General features: G+C 69.1%; 1 protein-coding gene across 1 annotated transcript; it reads left to right on the top strand.

Moving 5' to 3' along the window:
- Nucleotides 1–3,325: 3,325 nt before the first annotated feature.
- Nucleotides 3,326–12,102, top strand: LOC309685104 (cadherin-related family member 5-like; the record flags this gene model as incomplete). Its single annotated transcript, XM_082500913.1, has 8 exons — nucleotides 3,326–3,386; nucleotides 4,604–4,821; nucleotides 6,756–6,815; nucleotides 6,922–7,014; nucleotides 8,770–8,856; nucleotides 8,975–9,085; nucleotides 11,751–11,921; nucleotides 12,012–12,102. Coding segments are annotated over 8 exons (892 nt in total), but the record flags the coding sequence as incomplete, so codon positions are not given.
- Between the last annotated feature and the right edge of the window lie 1,573 nt (nucleotides 12,103–13,675).

Genomic DNA, 13,675 nt, shown 5'->3' with positions numbered 1-13,675 from the left:
ACGTGCACACACACGGACATGCACTTGTGTGTGCGCACACGTGGACATACGCCTGGACAGAGGCACACGCATGGACACGCACTCACACGCGTGCATGTGCATGGACACACATACACGTGTGCACACGTGTTGGCACAGGCATGGACCTGCACACACGTGTGTGCACATGGATGGACACACACTCACGCGTGTGTAGATGACACACATGGACACGCACTCACACACGTGCACACACACGGGCGCACACGCAGACACATTCACATGTGTGCGCACACCTGTGCAGACCCCCCGTGAAGGCGCACACACACACGCACCCCCACGCGTGTGCGCACCCCTCCCCCCCTCCCCCCCCCCCGCGGTGGTGGCGCTGATCCTCTTTGTCCCCAAAGCGGCTCAGGGCGGCTCAGAGCGGGGACACGGACACACACACACACACACACACACACCCCACACACCACACTAACACACACACCCACAAACACACACCCCCACACCCCCACGCGGGGGTGCACAGGGACAGGGCAGGGGGGGGCAGGGACTGCAGGCAGGGAGGTGCAGGCAGGGCTCAGGGGGGTGCAGGCAGGGCTCGGTGCAGGCAGGGTGCAGGGCAATGCAGGCAGGATGTGCAGGCAGGGCTTGGGTTGGAGGCAGGGCTCGGTGCAGGCAGGGCAATGCAGGCAGGGCAAGAAGGGCTCAGTGCAGGCAGGGCGGCACAGGCAGGAAGTGCAGGCAGGCAGGGCACAGGCAGGGAGGGCAGTGCAGACGGTGCAGGCAGGGTGCGAGCGGTGCAGGCAGGGTGCAGGCAGGGCACAGGGCAGTGCAGGCAGGCAGGGAGGGCTCAGGGCAAGCAGAGTGGTGCAGGCAGGGCAGTGTGGGCAGGTTGTAGGCAGGACAGGCAGGCAGGGTGCAGGCAGGGCAGTGCAGGAGGTGCAGGCAGGGCAGGAGGCGCAGGCAGGGCTCAGGGCAGTGCAGGCAGGGCACAGGCAGGGAGTGCTTAGAGCAGTGCAGGCAGGGCGCAGACAGGGAGGGCTCAGGGCGGTGCAGGCAGGGCGCAGGCAGGCAGGGCACAGGGCAGTGCAGGCAGAGTGCAGGCAGGGAGGGCGCAGGCAGGGCGCAGGCAGGGAGGGCTCAGGGCAGGGCAGGCAGGGCGCAGGGCAGGGCAGGCAGGGCAGGCAGGGCGCAGGGCAGTGCAGGCAGGGCAGGCAGGGCACAGGGCAGTGCAGGCAGGGCAGGCAGGGCGCAGGCAGGGAGGGCTCAGCGCGGCCCCGCCCGCTCCGGCTCATCCCTCCGCCCGCGCTGATCCGCCCCCCCCGTCCGGGCCGAGGGCAGCAGCGCCGGGGGCGGCGGCGCCGGGCAGGTACGGGGGGGCGCTGGGGGGGCCGAACCCCCGGGGGGGGGGGGGGGGGGGCGGGCCGGGCCGGGGGGGGCCGCCCGGACCCCCGGCTCCTCTGCCCCGGGGGGGGGAGGGGGGATGTGGCCGGGGGGGGCGCCCCGAGGGACCCCCCAGGATGGGGAGGGGGGACACCCCCTGGCTCCCCACAGCGGGGGGGGGGGGGGGGCGCAGGATGGGGACCACCCCCCACCCCCCCTAAGGCGGTTCTGGGGGGGGGTCGGGGTGGCAGATGGGGAGACACCCCCCCTCCCCTCCCCCCCCCGCCCTAATTACCCGCAGCTAATTGGGGGGGGGGGGAGGACCAGCATCTGGCTGGGGGGTGGGGAACTGCGGGGGGGGGGGGCGGGGGGTGCCATATGGTCCCCACCCCCACACTGGGGGGGAGGGGGGGGTGTTAGGGACCCCCCAACCCCTATAGCCCACATGGGGGGGGGTCCGGGTTGGGGGGGGGGGGACACCCGGGGGACACGGCTGTCCCATAGGGAGTGGGGCCGTCCTGGTGTGGGCGCATCGGGGCCCCCCCATCGCCCCCCCACCCCATCGCCGGTCCCCACCGACCCCTCGGCCGCCGCAGCCGGTGAGACACCCCCCACCCCCCCCACCCCCGGGGACGGGGACACGGGCAGGGGGACCGCAGGGACCAGCGGATGGGGACGGGGACGGGGTCCCAAGCGAAGGGGACCTCGGGGACAGGGACAGGGATGGGGACAGGGACAGGGGGACCACAGGGGCGGGGACCGAGTGGATGGGGACAGGGATGGGGTTGCAGGGGAAGGGGACCTTGGGGACAGGGACAGGGATGGGGACCCGGGCAGGGGGACTCCAGGGGAAGGGGACCCGGTGGATGGGGACAGGGACCGAGATGGGATCCCAGTGGAAGGGGACCTCAGGGACAGGGACAGGGATGGGGTCCTAGGGAGGGGGACCCACGGATGGGGACAGGGATGGGGACAGGGATGGAGTCCCAGGGGAAGGGGACCTCAGGGATGGGGATGGGGACATGGGGAGGGGGAGCGCAGGGACGGGGACAGGGATGGGACCCCAGGGGAAGGAGACCTCAGGGACAGGGACAGGGGTGGAGACAGGGACAGGGGGACCACAGGGACCCATAGACAGGGACCCCAGGGATGGGGACAGGGATGGGGTCCCAAGGGAAGGGGACCTCAGGGAGAGGGACAGGGATGGGGACATGGGGAGGGGGACCCCAGGGGAAGGGGACCTCAGAGACGGGGAAAGGGATGGGGACAGGGACAGGGGGACCCCAGGGACGAGAACCCATAGACGGGGACCCCAGGGATGGGGACAGGGATGGGTCCCCAAGGGAAGGGGACCTCAGGGAGAGGGATGGGGACCCAGGGGATGGGGATAGGGATGGGGACAGGAACGGGGATAGGGATGGGGACAGGAACGGGGACAGGGACGGGGTCCCAAGGGAAGGGGACCCACAGATGGGATCCCAGCAGAGGGGGACAGGGACGGGGACCCCAGCGACGGGGACCTACAGACAGGGCCCCAGCAGATGGGGACAAAGATGGGGACAGCGATGGGGTCCCAGGGGAAGGGGACCCCAGGGATGGGGACAGCGATGGGGACAGCGATGGGGTCCCAGGGGAAGGGGACCCAGGGATGGGGACAGGGATGGGGACATCGGACATGGGCACCCGAGCATGGGGACCCAGGGGATGGGGATGGGGTCCCGGAGGGTGGGGGGACAGTGATGGGGTCCCAGGGGAAGGGGACCCAGGGATGGGGACAGGGACATGGGGACAGGGGGGGCAGGCACGGGACCCTGGCTGCTGGGACGCAGCGGTGGGGGCGCAGGGGGGCAAGGGACAGGGACGCGGAGCCGGGGGTGCCATCCCCCATCCTTCCCCCCGCCCCCCCCCCGGCTGCAGGCTGCCACCGAGGGCCCCGTCCCCGTCCCCGGTCCCCATGGCGGCACCGTCCTGCCCGGCCCTCCTGGTTGCCTGCCTGGCGCTGCAGCTGGCCACAGGTGAGCACGGGCAGGGGTGGCACCGGGGACACGGGGGACACCAGGGACGGGTGGGGGCACAGCGGGGGGAGGGAGCCCGTGGCTGGCGAGGACGGTGACCTGGGCCATGGGGACAGCGGGGATGGGGACCCTGAGGGTGGCAACCCTGAGAGATGGGGACCCGAGGGCATGGGGACCCAAAGGTGGGGACCCAGGGGACAAGGCCACCAGGGGATGGGGACCCTGGAGATGGGGACCTCAAGGGCATGGGGACCCTGGGGGTAGCAACCATGGGAGATGGGGACCTCAAGGGCATGGGGACCCAAGGATGGGGACCCAGGCGACAAGGCCACCAGGGGATAGGGACCCTGGAGATGGGGACCTCAAGGGCATGGAGACCCTGGGGGTGGCAACCATGAGAGATGGGGACCCAAGGATGGGGACCCCAGGGGACAAGGTCACCAGGGGATGGGGACCTGGGGAAGGAGACCCTGGAGATGGGGACCTCAAGGGCATGGGGACCCTGGGGGTGACAACCATGGGAGATGGGGACCTCAAGGGCATGGGGACCCAAGGATGGGGACCCAGGGGACAAGGTCACCAGGGGATGGGGACCCAAAGACATGGCACCCCTGGAAGTGGGGACTCGAGGGCACAGGGACCCAAAGATGGGGACTCAGGGGACAAGGCCACCAGGGGATGGGGACTTGGGGAAGGGGACCCTGGAGGTGGGGACCCTGGGGGTGACAACCATGAGAAACGGGGACCCGAGGATATGGGGACCCAGGGGACAAGGTCACCAGGGGATGGGGACGTGGAGATGGGGACGCTGGAATTGGGGACCCAAAGATGGGCGTAGGGACCCCGGTGGTGGCAGCCCTCAGGGATGGGGACTTGAGGGTGAGGACCTGAGGCCATGAAGACCAAAGGGTGGTTGACCCTGGGGGACACCGGCGGCCCGGGGTTGGGGGTCCAGGGAGCGGGGCGTGGGTGACGGGGACCTACAGACGTGGGGACCGAGGGGTGGGGAGTGGGGACCCCTGGAGCTGGGGACATGGGGACATGGGATGTGGAGACGTGGGGATGGGGAGATGGGATGTGGGCACCTGGGGGCTGAAGACCCGGAGATGGCGATTTAAGGGACAGGGACCTCCGGGATGGCCGTGAGGGGGTGGCGACAGCGGGTGGGGCGGGCACGTGTCCCCCATTGCTGACGATGCCACCCCCGGCGGTGGCAGCAGCGCGGGGTGACGGGTGCAGCGGCTTCGGGAACCTGTTCACGGAGATCGCGGAGAACAGCGCCCACGGGAGCCTGGTGGCCCGGCTGCCGGCGGCGGGGGACACGGGCAGCGCGGGGCTCCAGCTCTGCCTGGCCGGCGCCGACGCCACCTGGTTCTACCTGGACGGCCGCAGCGTGCGGCTCAACGTCTCGGCCGGCCGGGCCCTGGACCGCGAGGTGATGCCACCAGCCCGGACCACCGCCTTGTCCTCCCTCCTGGCTCCTTCCATCCCGTGTCTGTCCTCCAACCATCCTGCCGCCGTCCTGGGTCTGCCTGCCTCCGTGCTCCATCCACCTCTCTCCATCCTGGGTCCACCTCTCTCCATCCTGGATCCACCTGGGTCCACCTCTGTCCATCCTGGGTCCACCTCTGTCCATCCTGGGTCAACCTGTCTCCATCCTGGGTCCATCTGGGTCCACCTCTCTTCATCCTGGGTCCACCTGGCTCCATCCCGGGTCCACCTGTTTCCATGTTCCATCCACCTCTCTCCATCCTGGGTCCCCCTGGGTCCACCTCTCTCCATCCTGGGTTCACCTCTCTCCATCCTGGGTCCCCCTGGGTCCACCTCTCTCCATCCTGGGTTCACCTCTCTCCATCCTGGGTCTACCTGGGTCCACCTCTCACCATCCTGGGTCCACCTCTGTCCATCCTGGGTCAACCTGTCTCCATCCTGGGTCCATCTGGGTCCACCTCTCTTCATCCTGGGTCCACCTCTGTCCATCCTGGGTCTACCTGGGTCCACTTCTCTCCATCCTGGGTCCACCTCTGTCCATCCTGGGTCCACCTGGCTCTGTCCTGGGTCTACCTGGGTCCACCTCTGCTTTCCTGGGTCCACCTGGGTCCGTGCTCCATCCACCTCTCTCCATCCTGGGTCTACCTGGGTCCACCTGGCTCCATCCTGGCTCCATGCTCCATCCACCTCTGTCCATCCTGGCTGCTCCTGGCTCCATCCTCTGACCCCCCTTCATCCACCCCACACCCTGTGTGCACCCACCTGCCTCCATCCTCCATCCTCCACCCTCCGCCTCCACCTGCAGCTGCCTCTCCCTTCTCCGGCCGTCCTCCACCCATCCTGCGTCCACCTGCGTCCCTCTGCACCCGTCCCGTCTCCATCCTTCATCCACCCTCCGTCCTCCTGGGTCCATCCTTTCCCATCCCCCATCCGCCCTCCGTCCATCCTCCAACCGTCCTGCCGCCATCCTGCACCCACCTACATCCGTCATCTGTCTGTCCTCCACCACCTGTGTCTGTCCTCCATCCGTGTCCCTCCTGGGCCCACCTGCACCCGTCCTGTCTCCATCCTGTGTCCATCCTCTGTCCCTCCTGCACCGCCTTCATCTCGTGTCCATCCTGTACCCACCTGCTACACCTTCAGCCAGCCTTGGCCCCTCCTGCACCCACCTCTGTCCCTCCTGCACCCACCTCCATCCATCATGGACCCACCTCCATCCTGCACCCACCTCCGTCCCTCCTTCACCCACCTCCGTCCCTCCTTCACCCACTTCCGTCCCTCCTTCACCCACCTCCATCCATCATGGACCCACCTCCATCCCTCCTTCACCCACCTCCATCCCTCCTTCACCCACCTCCGTCCCTCCTTCACCCACCTCCATCCATCATGGACCCACCTCGATCCATCATGGACCCACCTCCATCCTGCACCCACCTCCATCCCTCCTTCACCCACCTCCGTCCCTCCTTCACCCACCTCCATCCATCATGGACCCACCTCGATCCATCATGGACCCACCTCCATCCTGCACCCACCTCCATCCCTCCTTCACCCACCTCCATCCCTCCTTCACCCACCTCCGTCCCTCCTTCACCCACCTCCATCCATCATGGACCCACCTCGATCCATCATGGACCCACCTCCATCCTGCACCCACCTCCATCCCTCCTTCACCCACCTCCGTCCCTCCTTCACCCACCTCTGTCCCTCCTTCACCCATCTCCATCCATCAAGGGCCCACCTCCATCCTTCACCCACCTCCATCCCTCCTTCACCCACCTCCGTCCCTCCTGCACCCACCTGGGTGAGGACCCCCCCGGGGGTGTCCCCATGGGGCAGCCCCCCGTGTCCCCTTACTCAAGGCCCCGTCCCTTGCAGGAGCTGGAGTCCCCGGTGCTGATGGTGGCCCTGACGTGCACCGAGGACGGCTTCTCCCCGGTACGGCCACCGCCCCCGCGGGGACCCCAAGGGGCGCTGGGTGCTCCACAGGGCACGGCCCCACCCTGGGTCACCCCCTGTGCCCCCCCCCCATGTCCCCCATCAGGTCGAGTACCGCATCATCGTCCAGGTCCTCAACGAGAACGACAACCGGCCCCACTTCCAGGGGGCCACCGTCCTCACCCACAACGTCAGCGAGGTGCCGGGACGGGGACGGGGATGGCCATGGCCATGGACTGGGGACGGGGATGGAGATGGGGACAGGGATGGGGATGGCCACCAGGACAAGGGAGGGTTGTAGGCATTGTCATGGGGACAGGGATGGGGACACGGATGAGAACGAGGATGGCCATGGGCATGGATTGGGGCTGGGGACGGGGACAGAGATGGGGACAGGGATGGTCGTAGGCATGGGCATGGGGACAGAGAGGGTGCTGGGACAGGGATGGCCATGGCCATGGACTGGGGACGGGGATGGAGATGGGGACAGACATGGGCACGGGGACAGGGATGGGGATGGCCACCAGGACAAGGGATAGTTGTGGGTATGGCCATGGGGACAGGGATGGGGACGAGGACGGCCATGGGCATGGACTGGGGACAGGGACGGGGACAGAGATGGGGACAGGCATTGTCATGGTCATGGTCACAGGGATGGGGATGGGCACCAGGACAGGGGCGTGATAGGTGTGGCCATGGGGACAGGGACAGGGGTGGCCATGGACTGGGGACAGGGATGGGGACAGGGACAGGCATGGGCATGGGGACAGGGGTGGGCACTGGCACGGGAGTGGGGCCGGGGACGGGGCTGGCCGTGGGCACAGGGACAGAGGTGGGACTAGGGCTGGTGGGGACGGGGACAGGGCTGGTGCTGGGAGAAGGTGGGGCGCCCAGGAGGGACGGGGACAGCCAGGAGGGACGGGGACATCCAAGAGAGATGAGGTCACCCAGGAGGGATTGGGGGCCACCGAAAGGGATGGGGACACCGAGGAGGGATGGGGACATCCAAGCGGGGACGAGGACACCCAAGAGAGGTGGGGACACCCAGGAGAGATGGGGTCACGCAGGAGGGATGGGGACATCCAAGGGGGGATGGGGACACTGAGGAGGGATGGGGACTCCCAAGAGAGGTGGGGACATCCAGGAGCATGGGGACCACCATGAGGGATTGGGGACCACCAGAAGGGGTAGGGACACCCAAGAGAAGATGGGGACACCAAGGAGGCATGGGGACATCCAAGCGGGGACGAGGACACCCAAGAGAGGTGGGGACAGCCAGGAGAGATGGGGTCACCCAGGAGCATGGGGATCATCAGGGAGGGATGGGGACACCCGGGAGGCAGGAGGACACCCAAGAGGAGATGGGGATACCCAAGAGAGATGGAGTCACCCAGGAGGGATTGAGGGCCACCAGAAGGGATGGGGACACCCAAGAGGAGATGGGGACACTCAAGAGTGACGGGGACACCCAGGAGGGAATGGGACCACCAGGAAAGGATGGGGACACCCAAGAGGAGATGGGGACACCCAAGAGGAGATGGGGATACCCAGGAGGGATGGGGTCACCCAGGAGGGATTGGGGACCACCAGAAGGGATGGGGACACCTAAGAGAGATGGGGTCACCCAGGAGGGATTGGGGACCACCATGAGGGATTGAGGGCCACCAGAAGGGATGGGGACACCCAAGAGGAGATGGGGACACTGAGGAGGGATGGGGACACCCAGGAGGGAGGAGGACACTCAGGAGGAGGTGGGGACACTCAAGAGTGACGGGGACACCCAGGAGGGAATGGGACCACCAGGAAAGGATGGGGACACCCAAGAGGAGATGGGGACGCCCAGGAGCGGTGGGGCCACTGAGGAGGGACTGGGGGCACTGGGGTGCGTTTGGGGGTGCCGGTGGGTGCCGGCTGGTGCCAGCGGTGGCGGGTGGTGACGGGTGGGCGCCGTCAGCTGGCGGCGGTGCACTCGGTGGTGTTCAGCACACAGGCGGAGGACGCGGACGGGGACACGCTCATGTACGTCATCGACACGGCCTCGGTGAGCCCCGGGGGCGGGGATGAGGGGGGGACACGAGGCCGCGCGGGGGTGGCGGCGGCGGCGGCGGCGGTGGCGGCGGGGCCATCTGCCGGCGCTGAGCCCCCCGCCCGCCCCACAGCCCGACGCCAGGTTCTTCCGCATCGACCTGCCCAACAGCGGGAAGGTGGTGCTGGCGCGCGCCCTCGACTTCGAGAGCCGACAGCAACTGGAGGTGGTGGTCACCGCCGTGGTGAGCTCCTGCCCGCGCCCTGCCCGCGCCCTGCCCGCCCCCTGCCCGCCCCGGCCACATGGGGACGGGGACCTGGGGGTCACGCCGCGGCCCTTCGGTTCCTTCTTGTCGCTGCCGTCTCCGCCCCATGGCCATGCAGCCCCACTGCCATGGGGCTGGGACCTCATGGCCATGACATGGTCCTTCTGGCCACACTATGGCTCCTCTGTCCCCCCACGTCACTGCCGTCTCCACCCCATGGCCATGCAGCCCCACTGCCATGGGGCTGGGACCTCATGGCCACGTCATGGTCCTTCTGCCCACCCCATGTCCGTCTGTCCCCCCCATGTCCCTGCCATCTCCACCTCATGGCCATGCAGCCCCACTGCCATGGGGCTGGGACCTCATGGCCATGACATGGTCCTTCTGCCCACCCCATGTCCCTCTGTCCCCCCATGTCCCTGCCATCTCCACCTCATGGCCATGCAGCCCCACTGCCATGGGGCTGGGACCTCATGACCACATCATGGTCCTTCTGCCCACCCCATGTCCGTCTGTCCCCCCCATGTCCCTGCCATCTCCACCCCATGGCCATGCAGCCCTATCACTGTGGGTCTGGGACCTCATGGCCATGACATGGTCCTTCTGGCCACACTATGGCTCCTCTGTCCCCCCATGTCACTGCCGTCTCCACCTCATGGCCATGCAGCCCCACTGCCATGGGGCTGAGGACCTCATGGCCACGTCATGGTCCTTCTGCCCACCCCATGTCCCTCTGTCCCCCCATGTCCCTGCCATCGCCACCCCATGTCCTTGTGTGTCCTCTGCCCATGCCATCGCCACCCCACAGCCATGCAGCATCACCGCTGTGGGTCTGGGGACCTCCTGGCCATGCCGTGTCCCTCTGTCCCCCATGTCCCTCTGTCCCCCATGTCCCGTGACACCTCCACCCCCCATCCCTGCTGCCCCATCCCTGTGGGTCTGGGGACCTCCTGACCATGCCATGTCCCCATTGTCCCCCATGTCCCTCTGTCCCCCCATGTCCCTCCCACCTCCACCCCCCATCCCTGCCACCCCACTGCTGTGGGTCTGGGGGCCCCGTGCCCACCCAGTGTCCCCACATCCCTGGTTCTCCAGCCCCCCCCCCCCCGTGCCCACACTCCCCAGCCCCCCCCCATGCCCCCCCCCCCCCGCTGTCCCGTCCCCGCTGTCCCCACTAATTGGGGGTGACGTGATCCCGTCAGCCCCCGGCGTCTGCCCTCAATCCCCCTCATTTCCCTAATGGGCCCCCCCTTCCCCCCCCTCCCCCCCCCCCCCTTCGCCAGCGGGCACCGCCGGGGGGGCACCCACCCCCCAACACCCCCTGCCGGGGGGGGGACTTGGGGACCCCCCTGTGCCCGGAGCTGCCGACCCCCCTCCTGGGGGGGGCTGGGGGGCGCTGTCCCCTGGAGGTCCCCATCCCGCGGGGGGTCCGTGCCATGGGGGTCTCCATCCCATGGGGGTCCCCATCCCGTGGGGGTCCCCGTCACTTGGGGGTCCCCATCACTTGGGGGTCCTTATGCCTCGGGGGTCCCTGTCCCATGGGGTTCCCTGTCACTTGGGGGTCCCCATCCCGTGGGGGTCTCTGTCACTTGGGGGTCCCCATCACTTGGGGGTCCTTATCCCTCGGGGGGCCCTGTCCCGTGGGGGTCTCTGTCACTTGGGGGTCCCCGTGCTGCGGGGGGTCCGTGTCCCCTGGGGGTCCCCGTGCCCGGCCGGGCAGAGCCCCTCCCCTTTCCCAGCAGGCAGGGCTCAGCGCAGGCAGGGCAGGCAGGGCTGTGCAGGCAGCGCAGGCAGGGCAGACACTGCAGGCAGTGCAGGCAGCGCAGGCAGCGCAGGCAGCGAGGGCTGTGCAGGCAGCGCAGGCAGCGTGGGCAGTGCGGTCAGCGCAGGCAGTGCAGGCAGCATGGGCAGCGCAGGCAGCATAGGCAGCGCAGGCAGTGCAGTGCAGGCAGCGCAGGCAGCGTAGGCAGTGCAGGCAGTGCAGGCAGTGCAGGCAGTGCAGGCAGTGTAGGCAGCACGGGCAGTGCAGTGCAGGCAGTGCAGGCAGCATAGGCAGTGCAGGCAGCGTGGGCAGTGCAGGCAGTGCAGGCAGCACGGGCAGCGCAGGCAGCACAGGCAGCGCAGGCAGCGCAGGCAGCGCAGGCAGTGCAGGCAGCGCAGGCAGCGTAGGCAGCGTAGGCAGTGCAGGCAGTGCAGGCAATGCAGGCAGCGTGGGCAGTGCAGGCAGCACGGGCAGTGCAGTGCAGGCAGTGTAGGCAGCGCAGGCAGCGCAGGCAGTGCAGGCAGTGTGGGCAGTGCAGGCAGTGCAGGCAGCACAGGCAGTGCAGGCAATGTGGGCAGTGCAGGCAGTGTGGGCAGTGCAGGCAGCACAGGCAATGCGGGCAGTGCAGGCAATGCAGGCAGTGCAGGCAGTGCAGGCAGCGCGGGCAGTGCAGGCAGCGCAGGCAGTGCAGGCAGGGCAGCGCAGGCAGCGCAGGCAGGGCAGGCAGGGCAGTGCAGGCAGGGTAACCCCGCAGCAGGGTTCGGGGAGCCCTCTGCCCCCCACGGTGCCCGCCCGCGTGTCCGTCCGTCCGTCCGTCCGCCCGCGTGTCCGCCCGCCCGCCTGTCGCGTCCGTGCGCCCACGGGCCGGGGCTGCGCCGGCAGGAGATGAACACGAAGGAGCGGTTCAGCGCCTCGGCCCGCGTGCGGGTGAACGTGCTGGACGGGGACGACCAGTACCCCCAGTTCCTGCCCTGCACCCCCCGCACCCACCACGGCCTCACCGTCTGCACCAGCCCCGTCTACACCGCCAACGTCACCGAGGGGCAGCTGCAGGTGGGGCACGGGGGCGCTGGGGGGGGGGGGGGGTCCGGGGGGTCCCACGGGGCTGAGGTGGTCCCTCTGTGTGTCCCCCCCCCACCGCAGGGGGGTCCCCTGAGGTTCAGCCCCGGCTCCGTCTACGCCGAGGACGGGGACAGGGGCCTGAGGGCGGCCATCACCTACTCCCTGCTGGCAGGTACGGGGCCGGACACACGGACGGGGGGGGCAGGGACACACGGACACGGGGGGACACGGACACGGGGGGACACGGACACGGGGGGACACGGACACGGGTGGGCAGGGACACATGGACATGGGACACATGGACACGGGGGGACACAGACATGGGGGGACACGGACATGGGGACACGCGGACACGGGTGGGCAGGGACACACAGACATGGGGGGACACGGACATGGGGGGACACGGACACGGGTGGGCAGGGACACACGGACACGGGGACACATGGACATGGGGACACACAGACATGGGGACACACAGACACAGGTGGGCAGGGACACACAGACATGGGGGGACACGGACATGGGGGGACATGGACGGGCAGGGACATGGGGACACACGGACACGAGTGGGCAGGGACACACGGACATGGATGGGCAGGGACATGGGGACACACGGACACGGGTGGGAAGGGACACACGGACATGGGACACACGGACATGGACGGGCAGGGACACACAGACATGGGGACACACGGACATGGACAGGCAGGGACATGGGACATAGGGACACACAGACATGGGACACACAGACATGGACAGGCAGGGACACACGGACATGGGGACACACGGACATGGGGACACACGGACATGGACAGGCAGGGACATACAGACACGGGTGGGCAGGGACATGGGGACACACGGACATGGAGGGGCAGGGACATGGGGACACACAGACACAAGTGTGCAGGGACACACGGACATGGGGGGACATGGACACAGGTGGGCAGGGACATGTGGACACACGGACATGGACAGGCAGGGACACACGGACATGGGTGGGCAGGGACACGGGGACACACAGACACACCTGGGCAGAGGCACGGGTGGGCAGGGACGCACGGACATGGACACACGGACGTGGGTGGGTGGGCAGGGAGACGGGTGGGCAGGGACACACGGACACGGACACACAGACACGGGTGGGCAGAGCCATTCGGGGGGGGGGAGGGGGGGGGTGTGCACAGGGCCAGTGCCCCCCCGCGCCCCCCAGTCCCGGGGGGGGGGGGGGGCAGTGCTGGGGGGGGATGGGCAGTGCCGGGGGGGCCATCCCGGGGGGGGCAGTGCTGGGGGGGGATGGGCAGTGCCGGGGGGGCCATCCCGGGGGGGGCAGTGCTGGGGGGGGATGGGCAGTGCCGGGGGGGCCATCCCGGGGGGGGCAGTGCTGGGGGGGGATGGGCAGTGCCGGGGGGGCCATCCCGGGGGGGCAGTGCTGGGGGGGGATGGGCAGTGCCGGGGGGGCCATCCCGGGGGGGGCAGTGCTGGGGGGGGATGGGCAGTGCCGGGGGGGCCATCCCGGGGGGGGCAGTGCCGGGGGGGGATGGGCAGTGCCGGGGGGGCCATCCCGGGGGGGGCAGTGGCGGTACAATCCCATTCCCGGATCCAATGGAGCCCCGCGGTGCAAATTGAATAAAGGGATCGGGGGGGGGGGGGGGGGGGGGGGAGGAGCCCTAATCCCCCCCTTCCCCCCCCCCGCCGTTACGGGGGGGCTGCAGGGTGATGGGGGGGGGGGGTCACGCCTGGGGGCC

Source organism: Vanellus vanellus (assembly GCF_965231255.1).
Source record: "Vanellus vanellus genome assembly, contig: HAP1_SCAFFOLD_2253, whole genome shotgun sequence".
Taxonomy (NCBI): domain Eukaryota; kingdom Metazoa; phylum Chordata; class Aves; order Charadriiformes; family Charadriidae; genus Vanellus; species Vanellus vanellus.
Note: the sequence above shows the minus strand (reverse complement) of the source record. Positions and strands in the feature narration are given on the sequence as shown.